At 37.5% G+C, this 26,114-nt stretch overlaps 2 protein-coding genes across 3 annotated transcripts in view; one reads left to right on the top strand and one right to left on the bottom strand.

Annotated features, from left to right (window-relative positions):
• The first annotated feature begins 166 nt into the window (after positions 1-166).
• LOC114150867 (serine/arginine-rich splicing factor 11) lies at positions 167-7,003 on the top strand. Of its 2 annotated transcripts, XM_028027601.1 has the most exons (12): positions 167-488; positions 1,685-1,818; positions 3,990-4,099; positions 4,194-4,283; positions 4,368-4,414; positions 4,496-4,629; positions 4,897-4,978; positions 5,063-5,176; positions 5,291-5,380; positions 5,464-5,535; positions 5,610-5,787; positions 5,948-7,003. In XM_028027601.1, the coding sequence occupies exons 1-12, from the start codon at positions 367-369 to the stop codon at positions 6,149-6,151; spliced, it is 1,377 nt and encodes a 458-aa protein (XP_027883402.1). In that variant the 5' UTR covers positions 167-366; the 3' UTR covers positions 6,152-7,003. The 2 variants fall into 2 exon arrangements, with proteins under 2 accessions (XP_027883402.1, XP_027883403.1); XM_028027602.1 differs by lacking the exons at positions 167-488; positions 1,685-1,818 and adding an exon at positions 1,885-3,723.
• An 815-nt stretch (positions 7,004-7,818) lies between these two features.
• The window catches only part of LOC114151162 (ankyrin repeat domain-containing protein 13C), a 31,401-nt gene continuing 13,105 nt past the window's right edge, over positions 7,819-26,114 (bottom strand). Inside the window, exons 5-14 of the mRNA XM_028028186.1 lie at positions 22,662-22,747; positions 21,721-21,766; positions 20,426-20,492; positions 19,113-19,257; positions 17,019-17,150; positions 15,040-15,201; positions 11,785-11,864; positions 11,563-11,661; positions 10,660-10,760; positions 7,819-10,567 (exon numbers count right to left, since the gene is read on the bottom strand). Coding sequence (XP_027883987.1) covers positions 10,437-10,567; positions 10,660-10,760; positions 11,563-11,661; positions 11,785-11,864; positions 15,040-15,201; positions 17,019-17,150; positions 19,113-19,257; positions 20,426-20,492; positions 21,721-21,766; positions 22,662-22,747 — 1,049 coding nt within the window. The 3' untranslated portion in view covers positions 7,819-10,436. The remainder of the gene's footprint in view (positions 10,568-10,659; positions 10,761-11,562; positions 11,662-11,784; positions 11,865-15,039; positions 15,202-17,018; positions 17,151-19,112; positions 19,258-20,425; positions 20,493-21,720; positions 21,767-22,661; positions 22,748-26,114) is intronic.

The raw sequence follows: 26,114 nt of genomic DNA on the forward strand, positions 1-26,114 counted from the left end.
CTCACTCTCAACACCAGAAGAAGTAGTACAAGTAGTGTAAACATGCACTACAGGTTTTATGTCAAGTTCCTTTCCAAAAGATATCTATCTATCCATCTATCCATCCATCCAGTTTCAGATTTATTACGTTTATGCATACTGGGAGCGTGACTAACTGTCCCTGAAAGCAGCACCAGAGCATCGCTAGTCTCGTCAGCAGCACAGTTGCTCTGTCCGCTGAAAGCATCCCCATTTTTATACCTACAGAAGACATGCTCGGGTTTCATAGAGGCCTGTTGCTTTTTAAACTCTGAGCTTTAATATTTGCTTAATTTTAACTTCAGTGCACTAGCATAGGGCTGGCTAGCTTAATTAGCGCGTGTGAAAATGAGCTCCAGCACTCACGTCATCCAGGTGACAAACGTCTCCCCGAGCACAACGTCCGAGCAAATGAGGACTCTGTTTGGGTTTCTCGGAACCATAGAGGAGCTCAAGCTGTTTCCACCTGAGTGAGTATTCAGAAATAAAGCCCTGCTTAGTCTGCGTTAGCTTGTCTCTGGCAGCTGAGGCCTTTGGAATCACCAGAGGCCTGGCTGTATGCTAATGCTAATATTTTACCGCCTCCCCGTCAGTTCGTCCATGGAAATCCTCAATGGTTTTGTTGTTGTTGTTGTTTTTCCCCCCCAAGAACACATATTTGAATTTCAAATTCTCTTAAGACCGTAATTATGAGGCCAACTAAACAAATAATAACTGTTTTTGCTTTTACTGTTGTAGTAATAAATTATTATAGAATGTAGTGGTTTTTTTACCCAACTATTTGTAATAATTAAATAAAACCTTCCGAGAGGTTTTCAGCTTTTTTTTTTGTTATTGATTTGTAAAAGTAAAGCAACTGGTGCTTTTCCTATTATCAAAAGTTTCAGAATAAAATAAGTAGAGTTGTAATAAGTAAGAGGGAAATAATAAACAACTTAAAATATGTGCTGCATCTTGTTGTTTATCTTATTGGGGCCACTGTAAATGTATCTGGTGCCTGAGAAGATCATGTGTTGTATTTTGTCTTTGGGTATAAAGTAATAAGATTGTAATCTGCTCTTTTTCTTTTCTTTACATTAGACTAACCCAGACCCAGTTTAGACTTCACTCAGCTGGATGATTACTTAGTCTGGCTGGGCTCATAATGGGTTTCTTGTGTGGACCACACTGAAGTTGATTAAAAATAACTTTTACGTTTTGAAAATGTTGCGAAAACATGATTAAGTGTACAAACATATAGACGAAGGTTGCTGCAAATGGCAGTAAACACATAAAGTGGTTGGAAGGAAAACAATCTATACTTTTGCTTTAAAAAAACAGAATGAAGACAAAATAAAATTGTGTTGACCAAAAAACTAGAATGTATGTATTATAATAGTTAATCTTCTTAGCTATGACAGCTATCTGCAGCAGCTCTACATACAAAAGTGTATAGATCCCCTTAGGAGAGGTGAATAAATAAAATAAATTAGTAATTAAACAGATATTCTTTCCTAAAAGTCACAGTTAGATAAATGTAATGGAAATAGTAAAACTAGATTACTTTGGAACTGGTAGGACGCTGTCGCAGAAATCCATTATGAACCAGTTTTTCCGGCAGCAAGGAGGGCTTGTTGATTCTCTGATTTTCGTATTCTTTGCACAACACGTCTGTATTTTCTTCCAGTGACTCTCCCTTGCCTGTGACTTCCCGTGTCTGTTTTGTAAAATTCAATGAGCCTGAGTCTGTCGGAGTGTCCCAGCATCTGACGAACACCGTCTTCGTGGACAGGGCCTTGATCGTGGTTCCTTTTGCTGAAGGTGGGTGTCCAGTCTGTCCCTTTGCCATTCACATTTCTATTTCTGTTTGTATATCACAGGTTTAAGGTATACTGGGTAGAATTAGCTGAACCTGAACCATTATTAGCTTTTTTTAAAATATATTTTTTAAGGGAAATGTACATTTGTGTCTCTGTCTTACAATCAGCTGTAAACTTCTCTCTCTGTTATTTGTGTTGTGGTTTTCATAGTGGACAAGTCATTTGCAGAGAGCGCCATCCATGCAGACTGAAAGTGGTCCTCTGCTGCCGTCAGGCGGTTAGAAAAAAAAAATAATGGCACCCGATTCACAAGCCCCTCCGGTTTCTTGCTTTGCAGTAAAATATTAACTTGATTTTTTTTCTCTCTTTCTGTTCAAGGCATCCTTTCTTAAAAGATAGCGGTGCAGAGATATTTCTCAAGGTAGAATACATAGAGACCAGGTAGAATAAAATATCCGTCACCCTCAAGAAAATGCGGCATCCTTGAGTCACAATCCATGATGATCATAGGCACTGTGGAACGCGCCACACTGCTAAATCTAGAGATCAAATATGATGCAGCTCAAACAAAATTATTTAACTGACAAGTAGATTTATCTATGTTTTATTTTACGCTGATATTTTTGAAGTGTTCACATAGAAAAAAGATTTATTAAATTGGACATATTTTGCCATTTAATTTTTTACAATTTTAATAAACTTTCAGGTTAGACACTTAAATTGAAGGAAATATGACTTATATAGCTAAAACACGCACACACACAGAAAAACATTTAGTTGGGTCCAACAACTTGCCTCAACCTCAAAAAGCACCTAATTGGTCTCAGGAAACTAGTTAGATATAGAAATTGTTGTTGGATGAACTTTCACAATTTATTTTACATTAGCCTAAATTTCTCTGCAAAACAAGATTTATAGAAAATGATAAACACTGAATCTAAATCTGTTGTTGCTTCAAGGCGTTAAATCAGTCACATTTAGAAAAACGATATATGGGACATCACACAGCAAGATCAAATGATAAGTTGAACAGTCAGGTGTGCATGCTGGGAAATCTATAGTTATGCTAAAGTCGCCACATGGCGCCACATGTTAAAATACCTTTTGGAAACTGTCCCTCTCCATACATATAGCTCTGATGGAGTTGAGTCACTCTAACGTTTAACAGTGGTGTTTCTTTTGTTGTTGTGTTTTACAGTTGTTTTTCCTGGTTCAGCCAGCCCTATATTCCAGGCCCTGCTGAAAATGCCACCAACAGTTTTGTCCTCCGCAGCCTTACCCCGTTTCTCAAGTGTCTGTCTGTGTGAATGAGTGTGTGTGAAATCAGATGTCTCTCCCTGCCTCCCTCCCTTTCTTCTCTCTCTCTCTCTCTTTTTTTTAAAAAAAGGAAATATTTTATTATTAAATTAGCCTGTTTCCAGATTACACAGCCATGGATGATCATCTGATAAAATTGTCTTTTTGATTTTACTGTTTGGTTCTCTTCAGCTTTGGACATAATCTTTCATGTCATTTTCTCATTACTGCTGGCATTGAACCTTAACTGTTTAGCACATATTATGCTTGTGTAGCATTTTGCACAATGTACTTTTGGTTTAAATGTAGCATTACAGAAATGTGGTTGCCACGTTTATTTTTTAATGCTAATGTAAGGAAGGGGCGAGTAAAGGTACAACTGAGTATTTTTAATAGAAGTTATGGTAAGTGATGTTGAAATGTATCTTTGTCTCTACATCTAAATCATGAACTTTGTTTTTTTTTGTTTTGTATCTCAATGTTTTTGTGTGCTTTATAGCGAAGCAGCCGGCGCAGGTCGCTTGTTCATAATGAAATTTGAGAGCACATCCCACGGGACAACTGGCTGTGCTTGCTAACGTTTGGTTCATGACTTAAAAAACAAGTACAGGTGATAAAATCTTGGCAGTGTTGATCACAGTGTGTATTGTGATTATTTCTTAATCTCATAGCTACTAATCCCACAATTTCACAAAAAACAAAAAAAATCAGGTATCAAGATTTACAGACAAGACAAAAAAGCGGATTTTTATTCTCCATGTTTTTAACTACAATGTAGTTAAACAGAGGTGGCTTGTCTGAAAGTCTTGTCTTAGTGTTGCTGACGTTTCCCCCCCCCCCCAAACATGAACTGAGATCTTTTCATTTTTTCTTCAGGAGTCATTCCTGATGAATCTAAAGCGATGTCGCTTCTGGCTCCAGCTAACGCTGTAGCAGGAATGATGCCAGGAGGAGGTCTTCTTCCAACACCCAACCCTCTGGCCTCGGTCAGTCTTCATATTACCTTTGCATTATGATTATTATTGTTATTAAAACTGTTGTTTCTGAGTGTGTTAAGTGTGTGAACGTTCAACACTGCAGATAGGAGCAACCCCGTTCGGAGGTCTTGGGGCTCCCAGCATGGACCAAATAGCTGCTATGGGAATTGCGGGGCCCAACATGAGTCCCCACGTAAGAATCTGCTACAGTTACACTTCCAACATGGAAAAATTTAATTCTCTTACTAAAGTATCATCTCTCTCATTTCTTTCTCAGGCTTTTTCTGCGGACTTCCTCAAGCTTATGCAGTCTATTGACCCAAAGTAAGTAACTACTATTTTCTAAATTTGCAGTGTTACTGTTGTCATATATATTTTTTTAAATGTAAAGAATGGTTTTTGCAGGCTGAACCCACTGGCAGCCGGATTAAACCTGGCCCCAGGCCTGAAGCCAGATTCCTCCAACAAGGAGATTGAAGAGGCGATGAAGAGAGTCCGAGAGGCCCAGTCTCTGATTTCTGCTGCCATCGAACCTGGAAGTGAGTTCAGTTTTTATTGCTCTAACCTTTAAACCACGTTGTGAAGCTTTAGGAATTAATTTGCTTGAAATGCATCTCCATAAATTAGATTTTTTTTTTCCAAAAGGAAACTCACATAGATTCATTACACAGACACTGAGAATACTTGAGGGGTTTATGTTGCTCTTTTAGTAATTATTGTTAATACCTAATGGGAAAAAAACTCAGTTGATTTTTAGGTTTTAGATTTATACTGCTCAACTTATTTTGTCTTCTCAATGCCTGCAGGTAAGAAAGATGACAAGCGCAAACATTCCCGATCTCCTTCAAGGTCGCGCCGCAAACGGTCGAGGTCTCGGTCAAAACACAAGTAAAGAAAACAGTCAAGTAAAATGAACTTTTCACTAACAGTTTCAAATTACTTAAAATATATACTCATATATATTTTACGCAGACGTTCAAACAGCAGATCTAGGCAAAGTTCCCATTCACGGAGCCGGAGGCGATCCAAGAGTCCAAGGAGGAGGAGGACTCGCTCTCGGGACAGAAGCCGTCGCAGCAGATCCAGGTCCACAGCTCTTTGAAGTCTTACTGACCACATGTCTGGGTTACTGCTGTCGTCATGACAAAACCCAGGTCTGCTAGCACCGAGGCACTTTTAGATGTTTTATTTGTTTAACAGGGACAGGAGAAAAGAAGAAAAGTCCAAGAAAAAATCCAAGACGCCTCCTAAAAGCTACAGCAGTGCCAGGAGGTCTCGCAGCATCAGTCGGTGAGTTGCTGTGTCTTGCTAAAAGGAAAGACAGGCGTCATCTTGCGTGGTTCATCTATAGTCTAATCCTGCTCGGCTTTTAGGAGGCGCAGGCGAAGTCGCACTGCTTCCCGGTCCCCAAGGAAACGGCCTTCCACGTCTCCGTCCGTCGGCCGGTGAGTTTTCTTGTCTTTTCTGTATAACTAATCGAAACGAGCCGACTGACAGGCTGGATGTGTTACTTTAACAGCCACAAGAAGGAAAAGAAGAAGGACAAGGACCGCGAGAAGAACCGCGATAGGGACAGGAGGGAAGAGCGGAACCACACCAGAGACGAACGAGAACGCTCCACCAGCAAGAAAAAGAAGAACAAAGACAAGGAACGAGAGCGAGACCGCAAATCCGACAGCGAGAAAGGAGACGTAAAAGTACGTGTCCAGAAACGAATTCTCACATGTAGCCCTGATCTTAAAATACCCCAGACTGAAAGCTGTTCTGTAGATGCTGGAGCTACTTAGCTTCATCTGTGCTTTCATATGCAAACAAAACCTCCCATGTTTGTTGAGTGACAGGACACTGGTGTTTCAGGTTACACGGGACTACGATGAAGAGGAGCAAGGCTACGACAGCGACAAAGCAGGGGAGGAGGAAGATGACAGGAGGAGCGAATCGGATTCTGTGTCATCTCCCAAAGATCAGGAGGACATGGAGCGAGACGAGCGTCAAACGTCCAAAAGGTCCAAACTAAACGGAGACGATCGCCATCAGGAGGACATGGAGATGAGCGACTAAGAACTTTCTGTGCCACCATCTACTGAATTCTTTTCATATTCCTAATCTGGGCCTCATTATGTCTGTGCCTGATAACTGTTAGCAGGTTTTTATCTTAACAGCAAAATCCTTGTGGACAGAGGGCCTAGATCTGGTCATTTTTGTAAAGATAATAAGATCGGGACTAAAATACAAATGACATGAAATATGGTTTTTAAACTATGATTTATGCCATTTGTTTAGCGATCATGTTTTTAATGCTGTATAGTTTTCCTGAAAACTGAACATTTTCAGTAGGATTGTTTTTCCCCACCTCTCTTGTCTTGACTTAAAAATATTTTCCTTGTTGTCATTTATCAACCAGCACCATGTTTCTTTAAATTGTGGCAAAGTTAAGATGAACTTTAATGCACTGTCATGAAGCTGTTAACCAGAAATATAGTTGTGTGTAAACTGGCTCCAATACAATAACAATTTCAAAACAAAGTGGCTTCAACTCTACTTAAGGCAGAGCAGTAATAATTGATTTAATTAATAATACATAAACATTTATGCAGTTAAAATGAATCTATCATGTTATTTCTGGAAGTGTACTTTTAAATTACTGTAGCTAACTAACAATTTAGCTTTTGCTGCAGCATAATGTCCACTGTTTTTACTTTTTAGTATGTTGGGATTTTTGCTGTACAGTTGATATAGATTCTCACAGAAAACATTTGGGATTAAAGCAGCTGAAGTCAGGATGAAATGTCTGTTAAATGTACATGTTGAATCAGGTCAAGAGGCACAAACACACTAGCAAAACTTTACTGTACAAAGGAATGTCATGGAACAATGAAAACTGGGTTTTAAATAAAAGCACTGTCTAAATAATTGTGTTGCTGAATAACTGTTCCACGCAGACGTCTGTTATTACAAGAGGAGCCAGGCGTGCTCAGCTTTAATCAGAAAACTTCTGACCTGTACTTAATATTGTTTGATCTTTTTTGTGTTTTGCACCGAGTCAAGTTTGGAATCATAAAGATGTTTATAGGTTGACAATGTTTCTACCTTAACATCTGAACATAAAGTATAGAAATAATGTAGCTCCGAGAATGCAGCATTCAGGCTCAATGCTCCTTTAATCTGGAACAAACTCCTAGAAAACTGCTACTGAAACACTTGAGTTGCTTTAAGTCAAGGCTAAAATTGAATTAATTTAGAATTCCCTTTGACTAATAACTACAACATTGATTCATTTTTGTCTGAATTATAACTTTTTATTCTCTATGTCGCCACTCTGTTTCTTTTGTTTGTTCACTTTGTTGAAATGTGCTATAAGGCCAGGTTAATTAAAAATGTTTCCTTAAATAAAATCATCTGAATACTGTTTTTTGTATTTACACAAGATATTTTTGATATCAAAAATGCATTTGATGATCTGAAGGATTAATATGTGCAAAAAAACAAGGATTCAAACACACTTCATATAAAATCTAAAACTATTAAATATATTCTTTATAGAAAATATGCACATCTATAGTACGTATTTTCCAAGGAAACAAGAAAAACTTACCTGTAGCAACAATACCAGATCATTAAAAATGAAATAATTAAAAATATTTTTACTGACTTATGTAGTTTCCTGAAGTTTGTAATAAGAGAACAGCAGCATGTATGTTTTGCCCTTAAAGTGGAGAGGCATGATGTCCAGACAGATATGAGGAATTTTTATTTTTTAGTATATTTTATATGAAAATAGTGTTGCTGACTTATACAACAGTTTTTCGCTGTACAACTGACATGAAGTTTAATGGAGAAATGCCTATAGAAAACATTTAAAATTGGAACAAGTGGATCCAGGAAATTAATAAAACACAGAAATGGAAGAAGAGACACACCTCCACTAGCTGAACCTAAAGTAGTTTGGAACATCATGAAACAAAGAAAACTGGAACTAAATAAAAGCAATATTTGCTGAAAGACTGATCCACCTGTACAACAGGAATATCCTGCAGTCGCCGGTTTTTATGAACAATAACAGGTCAGTTTCTTTGTTTCATCTTTTCAGACGAAATCTTTGCAGGTGTTTTGTGCTTGTTTTTTTTAAACACAACCTCAAATAAATTCTTCCAAACATATCAGAGAGGTGCATTACTGAAGAAAAAGATGATCAAACAATTCAGAGATTACTGCTCATTTAAACAAATGTACGTAGAAAAATGTACCACAACTTACAAACCAAAAAGACTTTGAGATAACCCCGGATGCTACATCAAAAATGAAATTACTCTCTTGTCAGTTCAAAGAATTAAAAAAGACAAACCAACACCCAAAACCCAACAAATATACTGCACAGAGGAAAAGCCCTGGCTCTATGTGTTAACTCTGTATGTATGCTGCAATAGTTAAAACCTTAAAATCTGTGTTGTCCATTTACAATCTGTTTGAACAGATTTGCTACTCAGATTAAAACATGAAATAAAAAACAAAAGGTTTAATTAGCACAACTTAAGACTCACTGCTGCTTATTGAGACTGATGTACCGCGAAGATCTGCAGCTGCAACTTTGATCTTTCGGAAGCTCAATTGAAAGTTTGACATCACAAAACAAGAGTCTTTAAACTGAAGGGCTGTCCTAGAGAGTCTAAAAGTGACCAAGTAGAGTGATACGACTCCATGCTTGTGAAAATGTTTGCTCAACACAAACAATTACACATTTTTGCTATGTGCAAAGGAGGAATAATTTTTTTTAAAAAGCTGATTTTGATCTAAAAAAAGGGGAAAAAAAAGAACTTATTTTCCCAAATGTACATTTGTCATTGCATGTCTTTTGATCCAGTAAATGTGTTATCAGTGATTGGTGGAAGTAATTCATTAAGCATTACAATAATTTTAAGGTGGAAACCAGACATTTACATACACTGTATGAAAAGACGAAAAAATTTATCTGTTTTAAATCAGTTAGGACAGCAAAAATATTTCTATTTGCTAAATACCAGAATAGTAAGAAAACAGCTTAGCACACAAATCTGGAACAAAACATTTGTGCTGTTTTGCACAAATGTCCAGAAAAGCGCCAAACAGCTGAAACACTGAGTTCCTTTAAATCAAATCAACAAAATGTAATGTTGTTACTGGTCCCTCAATTAGTGGTTACATTGTTTCTATGACTTTTTGTGTTTTTATGAAACAAAGCACTTTGAACCACCTTGTTGCTGAAATGTGCTATACAAATAAAATTGATTGAATGAATTTTGATTACTTTCATCATTTACATATTACAATTCCTTTTTAATAATTTTGGTTAGCCCAGGTGATGCTTTTGTAGGCTTTTAATAGTTAACTGACTGTTCACTTGTGAATGTATTTTATGTCAACACCTCAAACTAATCCCATGTTGTGTGATATCACGGAAAAATCAAATGAACTTGGCCAAGATATTGGAAAGGGAATTACACACTTACACAAGTATGTGTTTTGGTTTGAAATGTGCGTGTAAATCCTAGAACAAATGGACCATTTTCCATTCTGTCCTACAATCACCTGTGAGCAAGACACCAACATATTTAAACCAGCTTAACTCAAGTCATACAGTTTAAATACTAAGGAAATAAATGGAAACTTTTTGGAAGGAAAAAAAAAAAAAAACAAAAGAAAAAAACACACCCAAAACTGCAGAAATAATTTCGGTAATCCTAGAAGATTTAAAACAAGAACGTGTCAGTGACAAAAATGTGTCTTTTTTTAATGTATATAAATATCTGGTATCAGCAGTATATGATTTTACTCTTTGTATTGGCAGTAAATAGAAAAAACTTGAAAGGTTTTTGCATTTTGAGATGGTTTTGTCCACTGTGCTCAAATAGCTAAAGAACCCAAAATGAACTCTGAGCAGACTTCCCATAAAAGCATCTCACACAGTATTATCAGTGCATCACTACATGTCAGTTAGACACAATCCCTTTAAAAACAACACAGACTTAAATACAAAAGGTCAACTGAACTGGTAGTTCTTTATTCTACTCTTACCTCATATAAATAAACCCCCCACTCTGCTGCCATTTTTTTCACTTCAATGCCCTTTGATGAAAAATCTCAGTTACCTACACTTCCTGCTGCGCTGTGTCAGATTTGGAGGTTAGAGTAAGAATCCGCAACGCCTCAGCTTATGTTCATCTCGACTGAGGTCAACTCCTCTGCAGAGTTGATCCTGTGTGTCTTCTCATCCTGCTGCTGTACAGTCTGTGTTCAGAGTCTGAGCATGTGACAGGGGTTTCCATTCATAAAAGGTGTGTTTTGTAGGATTAAAAACCAAGGCGAGAGGTTAAAGGTCAGGGAAGCGGCTTGGGTCTTCTTTGTAGTCAGTGGGAATGGTAAAAATGGATTCATCGAACTCGTCGTAGCGAAACTCCTGAAACGTGACCGTGGCTGTAATAGTAGGAAAGACAGGGATGTCTGCAAGAAACCACAAAAACACAAGTCACTGAGTGAAATGGAAATATTTCCCCAAACCGCCGTGATCCGGTCTGCAGTGAGTGTCTGCTTACCGAGTTTGACAGGAAAGCCAGGGGGGAGCTTCATCTGAACAAACTCCCTGAGTTTATTAAAGTGCTTGAAGGGTGCAATCACCTCCAGGACATTCAGTAACCTGAAGGAGGGCAAAAGCAATAATCGTCAAAGATTTAGCTTTCTCAACCAGAACAAATATGCAACGCATGTTAGACCTTTACATGCACTCCAGATCAACATGTACAGTATGTTGTCATGTTTTTAGGTTTTAAGTTATTTGATTGGTAGCTATGAACGAGGACCTGGCATACCTTGGATTGAATATTTGGCTCTTCATGACAGACAGAGCTCACTTAAAGTGGTTTGCCAGTTGAAGACTTGAAAGGAAGTTGATTAGAGGAAGTTTTTATTCTTCATTGTCCCACCAGTAAAAGAGACACTTAGCATGACACTGTTTCCAACATGCTGAGAGTTGTTGTAGTGTTTTTATGACTAATAAGCTCATCTTGATTCTTCATTCTTCTTCTAATTGAGTTTTAAGCTAAATTCAGTTTCTCTCATCAGACCATGAGACCTGAAAAGCTTGCCCATGTGGGCAGCTGCAGATTTCAGTAAAACCTGAAAGTGATTACTCTGAAACAGTACTTATTCCTTGGTCATAACACTCTCATTCTGGGCTTTTGTTTAACTTGCTTCACTGCACACAGTGGCATTGATGCGCCTGCATCTGCCAGGTTTGAGCCTTGGTGTTTCCTGGGTCATTCCAGAATATTTAAGCCAATTTCATTTCATCTAACGAGGATCATATGTTAAAACTTGGACAATATGTCATAAATGCCCATGAAAATTTTGTAAACTTCTCAGCATCACTGGAGAAGTCAAATTTTTATCACTAATCTATTTAATGACTGACTAGAGGGCCTCTAAAATTAAACACTCACGATTCAATGCCCAGAGGGAAGTCTTGACTCATGGCTATCGTGGCTTTGAAGTTTTTCTTGCTCTCTTTACAGACCAGCTCCCTTCCTAAATGAGGTGCTCTGTGGAGAGAGATGCAGCACACAAGACGACATCTTAAAATATGCCATCATGTACCAATTAAAAATTCTTTATATATTGATCATGTAGACTTATCTTTCACAAAGCAAGTTTTATACACTTACCTTCCATTGTCTGCAGTGATGTATTCCTCCCAGGAAATAGTGTTGGGTAATGGGGGGGTTAAAGACTGCCTTCTCATTGGCTAAAAGGAACAAAGGGAAGGCTGAACTTAAAAATCATCGCCAAAATCAAGGATTTTGTTAATCCTAGATTAACAAAATAATCAAGGAAGTAAAATTTTATTTAAACTTATCTATTTTCCTAAAATGGAAAGGAAAGGAATAGTTATTTGCAAATATTTACAGTTAGGATGTACGTTATTAAGAAGTCATGTTATGAAGATACTGTTGAATATTGCAATTATGATAAGTCCACATAGTTAAATCCACATTAACATGTCACAGCACTATGTGACCTTTAATGTTTTATCCACTTTTTCATTGAATATATTACTGGAATGCAAGGCAAGAATTTATGATTAAGAAAAAGTCAACAAATACTCTATTTAAGCAATCCTTTGCAATATTAATATTACCACAAACCTGTTTTTATTAGGTACTCCTAATTACATTAACTGAGTTCAGGTTTGCACTCCGGCGGGACTATAATCATCAAGAATTATTTTTAATGCAAGCCTGTGATGTGGTGAAATAATTAACTTCATATCTTTTGTTCAGACAATGGAAGAATTGTTAATGTTATTTCATAATCATGCAGCCATGCAGATAAAAGATCTGGAGTTAAATACATCACAAGATCAGTTCTTTTCTGAGGAAACAGCCGTTTGAAATCCTTATCTCAGGTTCTGAGTGTGGACTGATTATGTAACATAATTACCCAATAAGTAGGCTGTGGTTCACCTGTATACATATTGTCAGTGAGCTTGTAGTCTGATTGCTCCATTGAGCCTGGTTTATGTACGGAGACCCTGCTAGGACTTTAAGCCTAAAACAATGCAGTCCCCAGGATGACGGGGATACCTAAAAACTTTTTCAACATAGTAAGGTCGTCTCCAGAGATCCTCCAAAAAATAACAACAGTCAGATTTTAGTTTGTAGTTATTTAAATATTTGACTTATATGATTAAGAAGGCTTCTCTTAAATTAGTTCCCCCAATTAAAGAGAATCCTCCTAAATTGTGGAAACTTCTTGTTCACAATTAAACAACTCACAAATATTTTCGTCAGGGAGCCTCTGTCCTCTCCGATAGTGTGTACAGAGACACACCCCAAATGAGCTGCAGATGTAAATGAAGTGAATGATTCTTCATCAAAGTGTTGATTCAGGACAAGCTGAACATAAATGCACATCACACTGTTCCGATTTTTATTCTAGCCCTTTAAACCAGTTAGGTTTGCTCATTTGACCAAGGTGCTCTTATCACGTCACAAGGTGACTCTGCTTTGTGGTGTTTCTGAACCTATGGAAGAGTCTTTCCATTAAGATGTTAACTTTTTTTTTTTTTACTGAATTGTATTTAATATTTTTGTCTGCGTATGTGAATGCCTGAGTATTCTGTAATATTCTTACTAATGCTGCATTTCATTTTGGTTTTATCTTTAATTTTATCCAAAGCTTTTTGTGATAGATGTTTTGAAAAGTGCTCGATTATTAATGTTTTTCCTTTAAACTTTGAAAATCATGCATCATTTTCCTCTCCTATCACAATTATGAACTACTATGTAATGGTCTACAACATAAAAGCAACACAGAATTTATAGATATTTGTGATTATTTGATGAACAGGATGGGGACCAGAGTGATTACAGGCACTGTAGGTGCACCATTCAACTGTAGTGAAGGGATCTTGAAATGTGAGACGGTGTAAAACGTATTGCTGCTGCGGATAGGTAGATCAGATTTCTTCCTCTGATTAATTTTACCCCCCAAAGGAAACACTTCCTACCACCTGTGACTGTCCCTGAACTGGATCTGGGACAAGTGCCATCCTGTTAATCCTAAAATTGACATTCTCCCAGAATTAACTCCTGCTTGCCAATGTTCATGTAATATTTGACTATTACTCCATTTGACCTATCTCTTTCGAGCAGTGGTAAAGCAACAAGGGGAGAATACTATGGGACAATGACAGGTCATCTTAATGTCCCAAGAGAAAGTTGAACAACTTATGAAAAAAAACCAAGAAAAGCAACCTTAGATTTACAGATGTGTTTTTCCTGCATGTCGTTGTGTTCCAGGCAGGCATGTTGTTGTGATGAAAACAGAGAACACAAAAGCTGTTCAGAACCGAATCTACTGGTGTGTCAGTCCCCTTGGCCTCTAACTTTTTCTCTTTGTTTTTTTTTTTTTAACGAATCCCTCATGTCATCAATGCTGTCATGCTTAGTTTAAAGGTCTTGCACAATTGCTTGAGCCCACAGATGTTCTCTCACGCAACTGTTAACACATCAGTTGTAGCCCTATTTGCTGAAATTGAAGGCGAACTATTCCTAAAGTGGAGCTAAGGTCCACTGTCACCATGGCTTTTCGCGTTCGTAGCTCTGTAAATGGACTAAATGACAACAGAGGGCAATGTGAAAAAACAAAGCCTACCACAGAACAAGAGAGAGTGCACAAGAACAAAAAAAACAAGAGAGCCGTTAAAAGGCATCCAGTGGGTGTTGAGAGGCTTTGTCTTTCCCGTGTGACCAGTTCAATGTTGAGTTCAGACAACAGCTTGCTAAGCAAACTGGAACATACGACAGTGAGGGGATGTCATGAGGGGAGGTGTAGTTTTAATTCTTTCTCCACAAGGTGGCAGAAGTGGGTCTAAAATGCAGACCGGGTGGCTGACAGGACATCAAAGAATCATCTGTCCCAAAAGCAGGCAGGAATTTTTCAATGAGTCATGCAAAATTTCTGAAGAAAGTCCATCAGGAAATCCATGGTGTTTCCACAGGCTTTATCCCCAAATGCAAATAGCAGTGAGATATTGTGACTTATTTAGTCTGAGAGACTCAGGTCCTACCCCAAGGATCCAGCGGGACAATGCAGTGTCAAGATTGGACTGATGGTTACGCTGCAGGTACAAGTAAACAGGATTTATATTTATGTATAATAACGTCACAGACATTCAAAGGTTGAGGTTGAGTGCCTTGCCCAAGGAAACACTGAAATGTGGCGGGGGACGAAATTGCAACCCCGACCTTTCCATCCAATTGCAGACTACTTTTTCAGTGAACCACAGACTTCACTTTGTTACCAGAAACATTTCATATTTATGTAGTAGAGACAAAATGTAACAAAGATTAAGGGATAATAGGGGGTTACGGTTTTTCCAATAAACAATAAAAGATCCAAACAATATGTAGTGTCACCTCAAAGTTCTGCTCAATGAGGTTTCCTCCTTTGCTCAGACTCTCCATAATAGCTTTATTCCTCAAGATGTCCTCCTCACTCAGATGCTCTCGTCTCTTTCTGGACTCCAGCACCAGGCCGTTCACAGAATAGAAATCTGCCAAGAAGTTTCCCACGCGCTCCTGGAGAGAGAAGAAACAGATCAGTCTGCCTCCTCTATCATCAATTTCCTCTCTAAACAGAAGTTATATCATTCACCGCTTCTGTGTCCTCCTGCCCCATCTTTGTTATTTTTGACCTCAGGCCCATCACCTGTGGTCCTCTCTTATTTATTTACTCTATTTCATGCCGGGTTTCACAAATATAGCAGGAAAATATGAGTATTCGGGTCAGAATAGCACAAAGTTATCACATTGTAAAAGCAAATAGCTTAAGGTCGTGTGAAAAAATATGACACTGTGAAAGCCTGTGTCTTTCTAACATATACTAGAAATATTAACATACTTAGAAATATTGAACAAAAAGGCTGACAATACTGAGAGAGTTAAGTAGTATTACAAAACACACACAACGCAAGAAAAGATCATAAAATGTTCATTAGAATGAAGCTAAGTAATACAATTTCTGGTGAAAAATAAATTAGTACACCTCTTCTAAAAGCGCTAACACCACATGTAATTGTATCACATCATGTGACATGAGTAGAACCTCATTATTCGCCAGAATGAAGAAGATTTATCCAGTTTAAACTTCAGACATTTAGACTGGTTGACGAGAGACAAAACACAATGCTGAGATAGAAAGGTCTGTCTCCGGTCTTCAGAAAGATGACGTAAACATCTCTTTAAATGTGGTGAAGGATTTAAGGAGGCCTCAAAAATAAATGAAATCATTCCACTGTTAGGGGAAATAATCAACAACATTAAAAACAAACTGCCAACATGCCTGACTGTCCAGATAAATTCACCCCAAGGACAGGAGCTAAAACAAATTCCCTAACATATCTTTGTGGTGACCTACAGCAAGGTCTTACTACTGTTGATGTGAAATTACATCCCTGTTCAATCACAAAGAGACTGCAATAGTTTTACTTTCATGGGAAATGTCCCAGGAGAAAACCTCTGAAAACAGTGAAAATAGTACAAACGTTTGCTAGAGAGACCAAAGACAAAGATCAGGCCTCTGGAACAACGGTCTTTTGTGAGATGAGTTTAAAATGGAACAATGGACACCGGAATAGAGGACTTGTTTGGCATGAATGCAATAAAGTATTTCAAGAAATGAACCTCAAACTAATTGTGAAGTATGGAGGTGGAAGTGTCATGGTTCAGGGATATTTTGCTGCAGGAAGACCTGGTTAGCTCACCATTAAAAACTCTATTATGTATGAGATGTTGCTTAAGGAAAATGTGAAGCCATTTGTGAGAAAACTAAAAATGAAACATAACAGTGTCCCAAAACATATCAGTAAATCCACCAAGAATTGGTTGAGAAGAAGAAAATGGGGATTTCTGGCCTGAAATGGCTAATTGAGCATCCTAATCCAATTAAGATGTTGTGTGGCTCTCAGACAAATAAAAACAAGACTGCACATCAATATGTGAACATTACTTATAAAAAGCTTATTTTTTATTTGTGTGTAGTAATCTTTTTTGACTTGACTGCATATATTAACATTGATGGATGACAGAAAGAAACTACACATATAAAAAAATGTAGATCACAGGGGTGATTTATACATTTAAACTATGAATACAAAACACCACAGGAAATAAGAAAGTTTGTTTTTAAAATAAGAGTCAATAATTTACATAATACTGTGAAAAGAGAACAGCTCAGGACCCCTTTTTTAAACAATAATCAAATTTCTATTTTGCCATATCTGGGAACAGACCACAACTCCAGAGATTGGCCAGGTAGATCTTTATGAACTTGAGAACATCCTATTAAAAGGTGAGTCTGTGTGAAATTTAAAAACCTCATAATAACCATCACCAACCGTCTTGTCCTCTCTGAAAAGCCATCCAGTCTGTGCCCTGGAGAAAGTGATGGACTTGGTGGAAAGTGTGGCAGAATAAACGTCACTGCTCATCAAAATGTCCACCTCCTCTTCGGTCTCCATCTCCGACTCCTATGAAGACAGAACAGAGGGACATAAATACCTACAGTTGACACCAGGAGATTACATACAGCGAATATTGAGACAAATACAGCTGAAATCATAGGCAACTTGTCTTGTTTTAGGTCAGATAGAATTACCAAAATGATTTATATTTGCTAAGTGCCACAATAATGAGAGAAAGAATATGTCTGAGATTCATTAATGAATTCTTCAAATCAGAAATGTATGTGCAGAATTATTACCATTTCTTTAAACAACGAGGAAAAAGCTCAGATGATGATGTCATGAATTTGGAAACTTCTGATAGGTTAATTCAGATATATGAGTTAATTGGAGACACGCCTATGGAGGTATATTAAGACCACCCCTCAAACACATTGCTTTCTGGTTTGACACAATGAGAAGGTGCCGCGTTCATCCGTTCAAACAATAATATTCAAGCATAACAATAATGGAATTGTCCAATCATCTTACCGGTCACTGAGTTCTGCCAGTTCTGTTAGGAAGAATGGCCCAGAACTCCAGTAAACTATTCTGAGAAGCTTGAGGAAGGAACTCCAAAAGATTTGACAGAAGTCACACAGTACAACAGCAATGCTACCAAAAATAAATCTGACCTATTCATTCTCTATTTATTGTGCCAATAAACAGGTCATTTAGATTCCTGGTGATCCTAAATGACCTAAAATAAGAAAAACAATTTCTGACTAGAACAGCAGAGAAGAGTTAATTGCTTTCAGTATTTTTTTAATTCAATACAAAATTTTTAATTCATACTACATTACATGTATGTTTTTCAGGTGTTTCTTTCTGTTCATTTTGATGATAATGGCTAACAGTTTATGAAAACACAAACTGAATATTATATAAGTCAAATAAAATATATATATTTTCTTTTTTTTACTGAAAAGTCTCTCCACATATTTGCACTCAGTGCTTGGTTGGAGATCCTTTTTCATGAATAATTGCAGAGTGGCACTGAGGTGATCAACCTGCAGCACTCCTGAAGTGTTCAGCAAACCCACATCACTTTAATAACAGCCTTCAGCTCGTCTGCATTGTAAGCTCCTGCATCTGATTTCATCTTCCTATAGAAAATATGTCATAGATCTCCTGAGAGGTTGAGAACCAGCCGGTTTGCTTGTAATTCAAGCATAGTGTAATTATAGGAGGTACTGATTCAGTGGAATAACACCAGCAGAAGAAATGGCTCCTGAGATCATCATGGACTGTGGACACGTTACACTGGACTTCGAGCAACTTGAATGCTGTCCCTCTTCACACTTTCTCTAGATTTTGGGACATTAATTTCCACATGAAACACAACATTTACATAAATATTAAAACATGACTTTTGGTCAGTAAGCAACAGTTCAACTGTTTTTCTCCTCAGCCCAGGTATAATGCTTCTGATATCGTTTCTTATTGAGGAGATGCTTAACACAAGAGTTGTAACCTTTGTAGCCCATGTCCTTATGTCTGTGTTCAGTAGCTCTTGAAGCTCTGATTCCCATCATCCTGTCCTTCATGAATGTAACCAATTTGAGTCTTGAATAGGCTTTGCTTCACAATCCTCTCAAGAATATCCTTGTTTCTTGGGCACATTTTTTACCAAAATTTTTCTTCCACTGAATTTTACAATAACATGCTTGGATACAGTTCTCTGTGAACAACAAGCTTCTTTGGCAATTACCTTTCGAGGTTTACACTCCTCATAGAGGTGCATTTTGTGTCTTTAGAAAGTAGTAATAATCAAAATTAACAAAATTGAGTGCTTGGAATACACATGTCTATGTGTAATGAACTTGTATAGTGAGTGAGAGCAAGATTTTGAATTGAATGATAAATAAATGTACTTCTTAATGGGATTCTAATCCATTAAGATACACTGCTGTGTTTTTCCCAAACACAGCTCATTTGTGTTCATTATAATGAACATGGCAGGTTTGGGAACCACCAGATCTCACTCACCTCATGGTGTATCCGCTGGTAGACCTTCTGTTCATTGTCCAGAACAACAAATGACTCAGAGGGAATAGCATTGCCGTTGAAGATGAAACTGAGGTCTCCCCGCTGGCATTTCATATCAGTAAAGTCTATCAGGGTTGTATCCAACCTATAACCACAAATTATATTTAATGAGACAAAAAATAAGGTTTATTTAAAAGAGTGGGGGTGGGATGTTAAAATAAATTGCAACATGACAACCAAAGAACTCCCTTGCAAAACTTAGTGATCAAATAAAACCAGTAGAAAGTACAGTGTTAATACTATGAAGTGTAGAAATGTTTCATATTTGCTATCAGGCTTCAGGGGTTCTGGATGCTAATCACTGCCATGGGAGATCAAAAATGAACTTCGAACCCCTTATGTGTGTGCTTGTTTGTCTGTGTGTGCTGCAGCTTTCAACCAAAGCACGACAGCAAAGAGAATTACTGATCTGCATTTTAACACCAGACAGTACAGTGGAGGATGCCATGAGTAGGTATGAAAAGTGTGACATGCTGTAGAAGCAGAATGCAAATTAACTTGGTGTGGCAGTTCTTTCCCCTTCTCTCCTTTCACCCTCTCAGTCTCTCTTTTCCATTTCTAGGTCCCCAGAATAATGAGAGGGCGTTTTGAATACCAAATTAGACAGCCAGGAGCAGTTTCAGATGATAATGAGAAGCTCCACATCGAGGTTGGCTCTTACGGGAAAAGCACACTGACAGAAAAACTCAAATTCATACTTCAAATGGGTTTAGGTGATAGGTTATGGCACTAAAATGTAGAGGCTCATGTTTATATTCTGGATAAAGGAGGCGCTCTTATTTTCATAACCTTAAAAGGAGCTTATAAGAGTGTAACTACATGTCACAGATACACAAGCTTTGCCCCAACAGCTTCAGGTTTTTGCCCAAAAGCCGATGAAGTGATATGGATTCCCACCAAAGATTCTTTACTGTGACTGTGTCGGCATGTGTCAGTTTGACCACTTTTTGCTGGCATTTTTATTGAGTGAGCTACACAGCACAGTAACTCCATCTACAAGGCTTCGACTCAAACAGGCAGACAGAAGTTACAGATCTATACTCGGAGGCCGTGCCATTCACTTTTCTCCCAGGCAGGCTATGATTTCACACTCTAGTTCACAAAACTGAGTTGACGAGCACAAATAGGAAGCAGAGGGGGAATTGAGAAGAGCAGTTGTTGAGAGCAGTACATAGAAGTTCTAAAGTTAATTTCACTACACTCATTTTACTAAAAAAAACTTTTCTCAAGTCCATTTTTTTTATAAGATTCACCTGATGTTGATGCCATGCTTGTAAATCTTACACGCATCTGATGGGAGGATTCTGGACAGCAAAGGCACTGCAACATGAAGAGACACAGAGAGCACATGTGAAACATCTCAACTACATCCCAATTGACAAAGATTGCGAATAATTAAGGGCAAAATGAATTTTAAAGTTACAAAAGCGTGTAGATGTGCAGATAGTGTTATCTACAGTGGCAATAACATGCACTTCTACAGCTTAGTACTTTCATGTCCCAAAGGCTTTCAGTGTGTTTCCTGCATTTTATCGCTCTACAAAACTGAAGACAGTTAACAGTTAAAGAAAAACTGCAAATGTGTATAAAGTGAAAAGTAGAAAAAATAGCTGTGGCCGTCTAGAGTCAAAAAGGGAGAAATACGTTTTCTGTAAAGTTCAGATCCATGAATGTGATAAAAACTAAATTCAGCTTTTAAAATGCATGGATATTTACTCTTTTCCACTTTTTCAATTATTTACAGAATTACAAACATGCCCAGGGGTCATGTTTACCCCAGAATAAACAAAGATTGAGCATTTACCCTTGGCTTAATCTGGCTAATACTTACTCTTTTGCCAGAGTAAACATTTTTCTTACTTTGACTTTCATCAAAGATCTAACATTAATAATACTTGAAATTACAAATAACTACTGTCTTATCCTGGAAAACCACTTTAAAGAGGACGTGTCTGTTCATATCCAGCTGGGAGAGTAGTGTCCCAGTGGCCATTCTCCAAATAGCACTGGAAGGAAGTCACTGAGCTGATAAACCAACTGATTCCGTAACACGCTTCACATCAGTCTGACTAAACTGTTAAATCATCTTAACTGAATCTAGGAGGGTCATTTACAAAATTAAATTAAACTGTTGCTCTACAAGCCCTTTGTTTTGACATGCTGTAACCACAAACCTCAGTGTATTTTTAGAGTTTTGTGTTCTAAACCAACACAAAGTAGCACATAACAGTGAAGTGGAGGGACAATTTTCCAAACGGTGTATTGAACAGTGCTTGGTGAGACGCTTGACACCTTTCTAGTGTGTTACTTTGTCTTCTTCGTGTTGTCTGTGCACTAACGTTCTCTTACAAACCGCAGAGGCCTTTACAGAACATCTTTATAGTGGTTCACTACTATAGAGAGTTTATTAAGTGGGTGATTTCTGAAAGTAAAGTGGGCTGAATAACAATGCAGACTACTGTCCGGATTTTGTGGTTGAAATGTAACAAAATGTTCGAGGAGTATGGATAATTTTGCTTTGGAACAGCAGAACTGGTGTTTAACTTACCCCAACTCTGGAAGTCCCAGTGAAGCTCCAGGTAAAAGTCTCCAAGCTGGTAATAAAGACTCAGTATTAGTTAGAGCAAGATGATTAATGATTAAGATTGATTACTGCAACTGTGATTCTGTACAAATAATACTCAAACTGGAATAAACTGTGAGTGGGAACTACATTGAGCTTTGTATCAATAACTGTTGAGTCATCAACTGAGGATTTACAGAAATAGGAAGTTAACAATGAGTCTGACTCATAACTAACTCAAGTCTGTAATAAATTGCAAAGTCTTAATCATCTCTGAGACATTATGATACGGAAAAAATTACCATGCTTCACTATAAACGTATGATCTCTTTATGTCTAATCAGAGATGGGTAGGGTAAGGGTTAGGGTACGTTTTAACCGGTGGCGGCTGACGTCATATTTCCTTAACAGTGTGTACTGTATGTCAACATGCAGTTTTATTTACACAACATTTCCAACAAATGATTCTCATTCAACAGTGAATTTCATTTCTCTTCTGGGGTGCTCGTCAACAGCTGCATAATGATAGGCTATACAGTTTACGGACAATAATTACAAATACAATAGAAATGTGTGTAAAAGTCTGATTTTGAAGATAGTAATAAAAATACCCCTTGATTCTCTGGCAATTAGCACATAGAATTTATTTTATTTATCTTATGTCATAAAACATGAAATGTTTACTCTGGTTTAATCTCAGATGCTGAGAAAAAGGTTAAATAATTTTTTTTCCCCCCTGTGTGTAAACATCCTGCTTGTTGCCGTATACAGGCCTGAAAATCCATGTTATGCCTATGAATTTAGAAACTAATGAAAATTAGGAACTAATTAGTACTATTATTACAACTAACAGAGAAGAAAACATTACTTTGACAAAAGAGCTACATCTTTGGTTGCCAGGAAAAGCACTACCAAGCACTACATACCTCTTTGAGGGCTTTCAGCAGTTTGGGCCTCTTGTCTTCTACACTCTCCCTGGACTGCTGCTTCAACTTCCTTAGCAATGCTGTGACTGTGGGAGAGGAAGGAGACAAAAAGAAGCATTAACACCGAAGAAGCTTTTCATCTCTGTTCTAAAAAGGACTGCCTTTTAAACTTTTTTAGCACAGCAAAAAGAACACTGAATGCGCGCAATCAGCTCCAAAAACAGAAGAGAACTCTTGACTTTTTAATACTCTGCTTTAATGGATCTGAGTCCCATTTTACAACCTCTAAGCAGGCCATCAATGCACTCTGTTATGCTGCTACAGTTTGGCAGAAGGAAACTGTGTTTTTCAACATGTCCTGAAAATCAACCAGATCACTGAGAAACTCGCTTTAAAAGCTCAATTTTTATGTTTATGTTTAGTGGTTAACTGATCTTTATTTTATGAACTTTTCCCTAGACTCTCTAAAAGCCTAATTTAAAATTGTCTAACAATCTAACGTTTTGGGGGATTTACTTTGGAATAAGTCAAATTTATACCAGCATTTTATAAATTGCGGGTATAAATTTGAAGTATGAAAACAAAATGACGTTTGTTGTCATTTTGTCCTAACCTCCTTCAATGTTATACTCACAGGACAAGAAAGCCAATTTGTATACATGTAGCTATTTATTGCACATTTCTTTTTTCTCTGGGAAGTTTTTTTTTCCTTCTGTGGAGGCATTATAGAGAAAGATGGTCATAAAATGATTTAAATGATATCTATAATTGGATTTATTTGTAGATTATTTTCTAGCAACTTTGTGTAGCACCTTATTTCCCTTAAATATGATTCTCTGCATGGATCACTTGATTTACAAATTACCACACATCATGGCTCTGGATCAAAACAAAATAACTCTTATTGACCTCGTTTTGGTAGATAGTATTTGTTGGATTCACACAACTGCATTTTAGTACAGTAGAGTACAAGCTGAAATTCTCATTGACTGACAACTTCAAGTATAAATCCTGAGGCTTTACTGTATCAGTATTAACAAAACATATTAAAAAACAGTGCATATATAAAGATTTAATAATTTATATTTTAAATGAATTACAAAGATTTTTTCCCAATGCTCTGTTCCTAAAACAACACATCATGCTGATTATAACAGATATAGATGATGCTATACTTACCAGTTATTTATAGTAGTATAAATTATATAGTATAGAGAATAAACATAAACTAAAGTTGGCAATAATTTGTTTGTATGCCCAGATATTTGCTGGTCTGGGAGAGTCTGAAGTTTCTTGCAGACATGCTGTTCTTAACTTTTAAGCTGTAGATTGTATGTCCTCTTCCTAAGGGTGATGGATGGCTCTCCTTGTGTTTCCATGCCATATTATTTGCAGCTGGAAATATTTCCCGACAGCTAAATTTGGCTTTCTTGGAAGTGATGGAAATGTGTGGGAACCTTCCTTCTACCACTACAACACTATCTCTGTCATCTCTGAAAAAAACAAACAAACATGCAAACAGTATGGTGGGAAGTTTTTCAGCTTTAAAACTATCATATCAAGAATTTTAGCATTTTTAAATACCTTGAGATACATTGACAACAATGACCGGTTCATGAGAAGAGTGGCTAATACAAAATGACTTTAAATCCTCATCAGTTGTAAAAGCAAGAACAAAAAATAGAGCTGAATAACATTACCAAATCATTTGATGGCAATATATTATTGGTATAATGTAATGATTATGTAATGAATGTAATGACTTTCTTTCGCTGCACTTCCAACTTTATCTGTGACATTTAACATCTTGAACTCTGTAACCTGTGTTAAGTGTGAGCTACTAAACTCCATCCTGGCTGAATATCCTATGAGTGTGCTAAGTGTAAACTCACAGCACTTAAAATCTACCACCCTTTAACTTTCCAGATAGCCGCAATATTAATATTGAGCACACAGATAGAAGATATAGAGAAGATGACATAGTCATGATTTATTGTGCAGCCTAGTATGAAACATCCCCATGGCAGGTATAATGTGATGTTTGGCAGACAGCAACAATGGGTAAATACAGTGGGCATGCAAGGACACATAACTAAACTAACAGTTTCTCCCTAGAAATGTCTGACGATGCAATAGGGTAGACTAGAGGTTAAGAACATCCAACTAAAATGCATAATGTATTTTTCCTGAGAAATAGGCCAACTTTCTGCATTCAGATAAGACACTTGATTCTTCTAAGCAATCATGATGCTCTGCCTGCAGGGAACAAAAATCTACAGAAAGTTCAAAGGGAATGAGCCTGGCAGAGATGAGGCATACTGGTATTAAGCGCTGCCTTTGACCTCCTTATTGACCAGAGGGAGAGGCATATTCTTGCCTCTCCCTCTGGTCATTTTAACTATGACCAGTCACATTATCAAGCATTCACAGCTCTTTAAACCCATCAGGAAAAATAGGGATTCACATCTGAGAATTGTGTTTATGTAAGTGCTACTTCCTATTCAGCAGATAACCAGCCATCTGTAGCTCATGACATAGTTGTGGTTCTTTGATGAAGCCCGTAAAGGAATAAATGCCCACATAACTTTACCAGCTACAGGTCTTGAAACACTTAATAGAGTTTTATTTTGTCTATAACCGTCCAAATGTCCTACTTTTGAAAAAGACTAAAAAAACGTCTCGACCAAGATCATCATTAACCTAACTATCAAATCCATGAGTCAACATTACAAACAGGTTGTTGTTATTATTTTATGGGCGCCCCCCATGTAGCAGTGCAGATTCAGAGGTAGAATTGGGCCAAACTGGAGCTCAGGCAACCACACAAATTGACACACATGAAGACACTTGTGCCAACTGAACCTGACACAATCACAGGATGTGGGGATCTTTGTGGGCTGGCTTAATGAATGCTGACAAGCACTGGTCGGGGTTCCTCTTGATCCTCAACGCCTCTCACTATGACAAGGAAAGGAGCATAATCTCACCATCTGGCCATGGACCACCTAGCCAACACAGGCTGAGGAACCAATGCGAACCACCGCAACACAATACCAAACTGACCCTTCATCCTTGAGACATTGGGAGATTTTCTTGGCATTAATTGAGTGACTAACCGTAGGGGCTTCACTACTACCTTCTAATGAAAACAGACATTTTCCATCACTACAAACTGCAACAACTTAATTAGTCCATGGAACTAATAACGCAACTGCTTCTGGAAGCACTCAAAGAATATGAGAACAGGTACTTGCTGGATAACCTCCAGCAGAACCAGAATAAGTATAAGTAGCCAAGGGATATTTGCTCTGACACTACAGATACACTTAACTAGAGATTGGAATTGGTTTGATTAGGTCTAATCAGTGATCAGGAAGGCCAGTTATTATAAAAAGATAAAAGATAAATAAAGGTTAGGAACATATGCTTTGATGCACCTCTTTCATGGAACCT

The sequence above is a fragment of the Xiphophorus couchianus genome, chromosome 9 (assembly GCF_001444195.1).
Source record: "Xiphophorus couchianus chromosome 9, X_couchianus-1.0, whole genome shotgun sequence".
NCBI lineage: Eukaryota > Metazoa > Chordata > Actinopteri > Cyprinodontiformes > Poeciliidae > Xiphophorus > Xiphophorus couchianus.

What these genes read in the sequence shown, in the direction of transcription:
- LOC114150867 (XM_028027601.1), top strand. Translation starts at nt 367, where the DNA reads ATGAGCTCCAGCACTCACGTCATCCAGGTGACAAACGTCTCCCCGAGC. An exon ending in GGCCCAACATGAGTCCCCAC is followed by an intron (nt 4,284 to 4,367) that starts GTAAGAATCTGC and finishes TTTCTTTCTCAG; the next exon opens with GCTTTTTCTGCGGACTTCCT. An exon ending in TGCTGCCATCGAACCTGGAA is followed by an intron (nt 4,630 to 4,896) that starts GTGAGTTCAGTT and finishes CAATGCCTGCAG; the next exon opens with GTAAGAAAGATGACAAGCGC.